This window comes from Harmonia axyridis, chromosome 3, assembly GCF_914767665.1.
Source record: "Harmonia axyridis chromosome 3, icHarAxyr1.1, whole genome shotgun sequence".
NCBI classification, from domain to species: Eukaryota; Metazoa; Arthropoda; class Insecta; order Coleoptera; family Coccinellidae; genus Harmonia; species Harmonia axyridis.
In genome coordinates this window covers 35,784,143-35,792,682 of record NC_059503.1, presented here as the reverse complement: position 1 = coordinate 35,792,682, position 8,540 = coordinate 35,784,143, and the positions used below count along the sequence as shown (strand labels likewise).

Genomic DNA, 8,540 nt, shown 5'->3' with positions numbered 1-8,540 from the left:
AACAATTTCAGTTTCTTTAATTATTTTCGTCGAGTATTATGGGCTACATAAAGACCTGTCACCTATATATTTCTTTTTTCACTACCTATATGAACCTTAGAACATTAATCTATATTCTGAGATATGAACTAATCAACACAGCCATGAAGTTATTAAAAGAGGCTTTAGTTAAATAAGACAATACCCTGACACCATTAAGCGTTACTAGGGCAAGTTGGATATGGTAGTAGTACAATCCTAGCAGTATTTTGAAGGTCATTACTATTAACAGAAAATTAAACATAGCACGTTCAGCTCATCTCACAACTAATTGGTTGAATTGAATTGCTTGGGTTCTCTTGAAAAAAAAATGCAAAGCAAATAATTATTAAACAAATTTAATACAATATAAGGATATGATACATTTTCAATATATCTAACGATCTATTGGGAATATAAATCTATAAAATCAACATAAAGACTTAAAGAAGGTACAAATATAAATATCTACAATAAAAACTTAACTAATTTCATCTTATTCGTCAAAAAAAATAATTAGAAACTATTTACAAGATGTGTCTTCCACGTGAAGAAAACTAGTAAGACATTATATCTTCACAAATCAGGAGATTTTAAACCTAGTAGTATGTACCTAATAAATCTAAAACTATTACATACTTGCACATTACATTTATTCATCTATAAGAATAAATTTCAGAAAAATTTACAATTGAATTGAGAAAAAGACTATTCGAAGTGAATAACTCGTAGATGCTTTCTGAGTATTTTTAGGGCATGAGGTTATTCTTGAAGTTGATATGAATTGATTTTAGCGCATCCGCCAATTTGGAGTTATATCAACTATCAACGTATCCAGTTCACGAGTAAAGATTAATGAATTTCTGTGATTAAGTTACAAATTCCACTAGAATAAATAAGCTGTAGTTAAGTAATGCTGGATCCTTAACATTTTCAAATACTTAAAACAGTCTTACATTCCCTATTAAGTTGAGAGAAAAGGTGATCAAGAGTCTTGGACTACTAAAGCCATTATTTCTGGAAGTTTCTTCTAGTATCTTGCTTATGAAACAAATTCCACAAATAATTATCAGGAGCATCAAGGGTAGATACAATATATGCATTGACCCTCAAGAAGGGTAAGGATTTTCTGGCTATTAGAATTCCCAAAACAATAAGTAATCCATTTAATTACAAATGTTCACTAATCATTCGTTTATCCCAGACTCATGTTCAAATCTCTTCCTTAAATTTTTATACACATAAAACAAGCGCTCAAGTACGTATATTAGTTATATTCAATTTGTGAAATAATGCAAGCACCTGCTCTTTGGTCATCAATATCTTAGTGTCACTTTCTGCAAGTTTCTCATCCAGGTAGTTCCTTTGATGCCTCAAATGGCGATGTGTCGAAGCCATTGAGGGTCTCAATTCTGATGTCAGGGTTGCCAATCTCTCCAATTTATCCTTTTCTAAGACCTTGTGTGTCTGGTCTTGGAGCTGCAGCAGGTTGCAGTCTCTCTTGCGTAGATTCGAACTGTTAGGAGGATTTACTGGTAATCCCAAGGTGCAGACCTCAAGGGTGGGTAACAGTAGTATATTACCAGTAAGGGGCGATGTTGAATTTCTTCCCAATAGTCTGAAAAACTGTTCCGAACTGGCGGCGTTGTCCAGGATGATATTTGGGATAGGTTTTGGTGTGGCTGTAATGAAGAATATTGTTAGAGTCTGAAGCGGTTCCGAGTATTTTTTTTTAGTTGAAGCAAAAGAAAAACTGCTAGCAGGAATTTTGAATGTGATGATTGGAAAATTTGCAGTAGAGAATAATAAAGAATAGCTGAGGGCAGGTTCAAATTCATTCAGGTCCATATTTCGAAATTTATTTGAGAAAAAACGAAAATAAAAATAAATCTTTGAGCGTTTCCGGACATATATTTATTTGTTCAATTTTTATACTAAATGACAAAGGAACTCCAACACCCAGAAGGAACTGTTTAAATTAAATTTTTTTTTTTGTAAAACATAGTATAGCAAGGAGTCAATGATTGAATTTGAATAAAAAAAATCGTAAAGGTTTTTTATGTGAACAATTTTTGTTACTTAAATACAAACCAGCTGTTCGAGGACATCCAAAGTCGATGTTTAGTTGTTGTTAAAATGCCTAGAGCACGTGTACGCGGAATTTATCGCCAGCTAAGTGAAATTGAAAGAGGTCGAATCATTGGTCTACGGGTGACGGGGTTGTCTTTTTGAGAAATCGCTAACCGTACGAACAGAAATCCAACTACTGTTATGAGATGTTGTCAAGCGTGGTTTTATAATGGCCAAAATCGAAGAAGAGTAGGCACCGGACGTCGAAGAGGCACAAATGAAGTTCAAGATCGACGTCTAGGATTTATGGTCATTAGAGACCGAATTGCGACAACACGATCTTTGGCTGATGAGTGGTTAGGAGAACAAGGCCATCCTGTAAAGGCCCAAACGGTTTACCGCCGGATGAGATCTTTTGGACTGCAGCATTATCAACCCCATCTTGTGTTACCTCTGACGGTTGAGCATCGCCGGCAACGATTACAGTGGTGCAGAAAACGTCAACATTGGAATGTGGAATAACGTCAGGTCGTCTTTCCTGATGAATCTCGATTATCCTTGAGTGTACATGATGTCCGAAGAAGTGTTAGACGACGTCAAGGAGAAATACGTGAACCTCAGTTTGATGTTGAGCGTCATGTACATCGGACAGTAGACGTTATGGTATGGGGTGCTATTGCACATGCAAGTAGGTCACCGATAGTCTTTATTAGATGTAACATGACAGCGCTGCTGTAACTTCAAGAAATAGTGGAGTCATATGTTCTCCCTTGCCTTAACCAGCTCGAGAATCCAATATTTTAGCAAGATAATGATCGACCTTTTGTTACCAGAGTTAGTTTAAACTTTTTCGAAGCGACCCATGTGAATCTTTTGCCATGGCCACACAGATCTTCCGATCTTTCGCCCAAAGAACATGTTTGGGACATCATGGGTAGAAGGCTTGGAAATATACTCCAGCTCCCACGGACTTTGGCGGCTCTGAGATGTGAAGTGTATGTAGCTTGGGATCGTATCCCTCAAGAAGAAATAGATCGTCTTAGTCCATCAATGCCGAGACGTGTTGGGGAGTGTATAGATAATCGCGGTGGACAAATACATTATTAACACTTTTTTTTTTCAATTGTAAACCCTTCGTTTTTGTCCAAATTTCATTTACTTCTTGCTATACTATTCATGTTTTACCAAAAAAAATTTTAAATTTAAACAGCTCCTTCTGAGCGTTGTAGTTTCTTTGTCAGTATATTAGAATATTGTGTGGAATCAATTTGTCAAAGTACTTCTGATTTCTGAATCACCCTGCATAGATAGTATTGCAAAACCGAAAAAAATGTATTGTTTTGGAAAGACATCCTGATCTTTTTAGACATGAGAAAACCTAAACTGGTATGATCATCCGCTGATGTCGTTGTATAAGATTAAGGTTAATTAGCACCATCGCTCAATTAATTTACCAAAAGGTACTTCTTTTCCATTCCTCCAAAAAAAATCAATTCAAGCAAATTTCTATATCTTCTATCGTTAAGCAAGTTAGTCAAAAAAATCGAACAATCAAAACATGCGCTCAATCAAACGAAGGATTAATCTTGTTAATATCAAAACACTCACAGACGCCCACCGAGCAACTTGGTCCCATGAAGTATTTCTCCGTTTTCATCAATTTCCCGTCTTGGTCTTCCACTTCGACAGCCAGACCTAGATTCTGTTCATTATTCCAGGCCCTGACTGCGTTTGCCATATTCAGTTCCACGTATCTGCTACTTTCTGCTATGACCCTGCTGTCACAGAGACGTTTCTTAGCTGTAACATTTGATGCTGTGATTAAGAATTCATTTTTTTTCAAATACAGTTGATGTAACAAATTTATCTTTACAGGTGTACAGTGCATCCCATTTTGGGAGAGACTGCCAGGTTTCTCGCTTGTTATTCAAGATAGAGCCTTGCGGTTTTCACGTTCCTGTCTTACTTTTTCGTGAAACTCAAGTTGGTCTAATCAGATTTTGCATAACTGTTTCCGTTCAAAAGATACAGGGCGATTTTGGAAATTGATACTTTTCGGACCCCTCCTTTATCTCCGAAGTTATTAGGAATAATGCTGAGGTAAAAACTACGTCTGATTCAGAATTCTGCGTAGAATCCAATTTTTTTTTTTCGGGGTATGGTTTTGAAGATTCAATACAAACCTATATTTTTTTTAATGGAACACCCTATATATCATTACTTCGTTGAATTCGTTATTTTTTTCCCTTCAAAATGATGTATGATACTATGTAGGCAGGATGTTCAGAAATGTTAAAAAAACACTAAAACGTCAAATAATGATGATTTTTTGTAAATAGGCCATGTAAATAGGTTGTTGTTATTATGGCTACTATGCATTTGGGAGCATTGTTTTATCAAGTAGGCATTGGAGGGAAAAAACCAATCTGATCTAGCTGTCATCGCTATAAATTATTGTTATCATTATTGATTCTTCTTTTCCATGGGAAATCCATTGCCCATTAACAAAAAATCATCATTATTTGATGTTTTAGCGTTTTTTTAACATTTCTGAACATCCTACCTACATAGTGTCATATATCATTTTGAAGGGAAAAAAATAACGGATTCAACGAAGTAATGATACACATGGTGTTCCATTAAAAAAAACATAAGTTTGTATTGAATCTTCAAAACCATACTCCGAAAAAAAATATTGAGTACGCCACTGGATTCTACGCAGAATTCTGATTCAGACGTAGTTTTTACCTGAGCATTATTTCTAATAACTTCGGAGATAAGGAAGGGGTCCGAAAAGTATCAATTTCCAAGATCACCCTGTATCTCTTGAACGGAAACAGTTATGCAAAATCTGATAAGACCAACTTGAGTTTCACGAAGAAGTAGGACAGGAACGTGAAAACCGCAAGGCTCTATCTTCAATAACAAGCGAGAAACCTGGCTGTCTCACCCAAAATGGGATGGACTGTACATTACTGTTCCCACTAGGTTCTTCAGTGAGATTCATTTTGGTTTCTATACGGCAATCACTGGACCGATTCTTTCAATTTTTGGGAGAAACCTTCGTATGGCAGTTTAGAATTAACTCGCCAATTTCTTTTTCACAAAAAAATAAAATTTCACTGTAGAAATTTAGAGTTTTTCAATCCTATCTCAATCGATCTTATCTTTCAATACTATTCTCAATTTCAACATTTTTGGATTTTTTTCACATTCTGATTCTGATGACAATAAACATACCTATTATATGCAATTAATTATACGTTTTCGTGTATTTCAGTTTGAAAATTCAGAATATCAATAAATGGAAATGCATATTGCCAAATAAGAAAGCAATAAATGACAATTGACTCAAAGTATTGCTTCAGAAAAGTTGGTAATTACTTATTAGGTGATGACAAAATTTTAAATTCTCCATTGAACTAATTATTAATCCTTTTATTTTAAAATTGATATAAAACCAAAACTACTTTTTTTTTAAATTAGTGAGTTTATTCTAACTGGTATACGAAGGTTTCTTTCGAAATTTGAAAGAATCGATCAGTCGATTTCCGTACAGAATCAAAAGGAATCTGCACTGTGACTGAGAACTGATCTACTGATCTACCCTCAATAACTACTGACACCAACTCTAAGAACGGTTACGCTTATCTTGACCACCATATGTGGTAAAATGTTAGAATTTGTGCATATAAGCGAATTCTCAATAAATCACGTGGTTTTTGCGTTAATGATGAAATTATTCGTTAAGTTTCTAAAAATGGGAATATTATTGTCAAAAATGTGCTTAAAACAAATACAGATTCTGTGAACAAAAGTGTGATTAGTTCAACTTTTAGTTCTGAGTGAGATGGTTAGATATCATTGTGCGAAATCTAGGGCTTTTTTCCACAAATTTGATCTTCTTGGCGAATTTGTTGTCTTGAAATATTGAAATAATCTGTTAACATATTGCTCTCACTTTATGGCAAGAATTACAGTGTAGGTGTAAACTAGATGGATCAGGAAATCATTTGGGTCGTCGTGAAGCACCTTCTCGTCCGACAAAATAGTGAAACTTGTAGAAAATTTTGAGCTGTTGGAACAAGTTAGTGATGTGAAGAATCCAAACCGTGTGTGTCGCTGTTTTTGGGATGACTTGGTGTGATTGGACCTTACTTATTCGAAAATGAGGGTGGTACAACTGTTACAGTGAATGGATTGCGCTACCGAGCAATCACAAAAGATTTTTTTCAAGGCCGGAAGAATTGGAAGATTTTGATGTGGATGATGTTAGTTTTCTACAAGATGGCGCTATGTAACACAAAAGCAACGAAACACTCAAAATTTTGTAAGAAAATTATCATGGCCGTGTTATTTCATATTTAGGCTCCGAGATCTTGTAATTTAACACATTTAGACTTAGTTCTTTGAGGCCTCGTAAAAGATAAGGTCTATACAAAAGCTCCACAATCGATTTCAGACCTAAAAGATGGAATTCGTGACATCGAAGATATCGAAGACATACAGCAGCAAATGTGCGAATTGGTCATGACAAATTTCACGAAAAGGATATGGTGCTGCAATCATATCCGAGGCGTCCATTTGGCTGATCGTTTCCATCGTTAATGGCATACCTTTCTTTTCATAATGAAATAAACATTCGTTATTTTCTCTTCAAATATACGGTTTTCTTTTTAATATCAAAATGAAACATCTTATTGAAATACCTTATATGTACTTCATTATTTAAGGGCGTTTAACATGAGCATCACCATGAACAGTCTATAGAGCATGTATCAGTAGTATCTTTGACAATTTAGATGACTAAAAATAATGGTGTGTCTACTGAGATAATTCAGGCGATTCGAACTCAGAATTCCCGATAGTCCACTTTTCATCCAAAGGAGTCACTATTTAATGAAATGGAAATTTTTCCATGGAAACGACAACTTTCTTCCTTTCTTTCCTTAAAAGGCGCTTAATAATTATCATGGAAACAAAAGCAGAATTCGATTAATCAACAGAGGAAACGATGCAAAAATCAAGTAAAGTATCAACAAGCTTCTTAAAATCAAAAAGACTGGTCCTTCAAAAATCGCTAGTTTCAATTATGAGTGGGCATACCAATATTTCTAGACATCTTAATATCGAAGTTATCGAAGTTCACCAAGTCTCAGAAGTTAGATAAGTGTATCTTAGTCTTATCATGCTTTGTCATTCAGAACTATACCTTTACCTCTCCTCTTGCCTTTCGAGTTCTTAACATAGTAGTAAGCGGAAATCCTGTACACCTTTTCTTCTTCTTCCATTTGGTGGCTGCAGTTCGCCTCTCCTGCATGCGTGGAGTTTTTCTGGATAAGCGCGTGCAATCTCAAAGTAGCTTCGCCTATCTGATTGTTTGGATCATCTTGCGTATAGTTGAAGTATAGGTTCATCATTTTCTCTTCAGTTCTGAACTCTTGGGAAGGAGCTTCAGGAATGGAACCTACAAGAAATCAGGTCAGAATCATGCGATGGAGTTTTGGAGAAGATCGAGAAGACATTTTTTGTCACTACAAACATCCGTATAGATGTTTTGTATATGACTCATAGCTCTGATACACAAAAACGCTATACAGAATGATGTAGTGGCAATAGAGAGTTCATCAAGAAAATTTCTATCGAGAAAGGAATAGACTTTAATGTTTGATTGCCACAAGTACTCATCACTAGGGAGCACCAGAGCAGCAAATAGGTGCTGCATTACTTTAGTTTGTGATGAATAAGGGACTCTTTAGATTATTTTGGTGAGTGAATACGTCTTCCTCACGGTATTTTTAAGGTCACTAGTCCATGTAGCTTTTGAAGTTTATATGAATTACTCTTATGTCTGGCCAAATCAAGCCAAATGAGTCTGGTCACCAGTCTCTGAGAATTCTTAACCTCTATCTTTCCGCTAGTACAGTATACATAGTTCTTTCAAGAAAAACATAGAATCTTCCCAAATTTAATTAATTCTTGCCATCTCAATTACCTTTGAGTTGCTCATAATTTGAGAGGCCGCATACCACAGACAAAATGGACCGATAGTTTGATGGTGCTTCTAAATACCATGAAAATACAAATGTGTAAGTGCGTATACTGGTCGAACGATTATGATTAAGCGCTATCGAAGACATGCTAAATAAAATTACGCTTACCATTTGGTATATAGTTCCTCTCTGAAATGTGAATACAGAGCCATATTCATAAGTAATGTTTTTCTTAGGTTTCTGTATTAATTTTTACCCTGTTGGCCTGTTATTGGTAAATGCTTGAATTTTAGACTTTTGGTTAATTACTTAATACTTGATGAACCAGAATGTTTTGATTACGTGTTTGACTACGTTACTTCAATGAAAGCATTTCGTTCTTGTAAACCAATTGTTGACATGTATTATTGGTATTTCAATATGAAAAGGAGAAGCACATTTGATAACTTAATATAACAT

The 8,540-nt window shown here is 35.2% G+C and overlaps 1 protein-coding gene across 4 annotated transcripts in view; it reads right to left on the bottom strand.

Moving 5' to 3' along the window:
- Nucleotides 1-361: 361 nt before the first annotated feature.
- The window catches only part of LOC123676230, a 34,841-nt gene continuing 26,662 nt past the window's right edge, over nucleotides 362-8,540 (bottom strand). For 2 of the 4 annotated variants that reach the window (XM_045612005.1, XM_045612007.1), the window contains 3 exons: nucleotides 7,301-7,555; nucleotides 3,697-3,888; nucleotides 362-1,700 (listed from right to left, as the gene is read on the bottom strand). In XM_045612005.1, coding sequence (XP_045467961.1) covers nucleotides 1,273-1,700; nucleotides 3,697-3,888; nucleotides 7,301-7,555 — 875 coding nt within the window. In that variant the 3' untranslated portion in view covers nucleotides 362-1,272. The remainder of the gene's footprint in view (nucleotides 1,701-3,696; nucleotides 3,889-7,300; nucleotides 7,556-8,540) is intronic. The other 2 variants (XM_045612006.1, XM_045612008.1) reach the window with 2 other exon arrangements.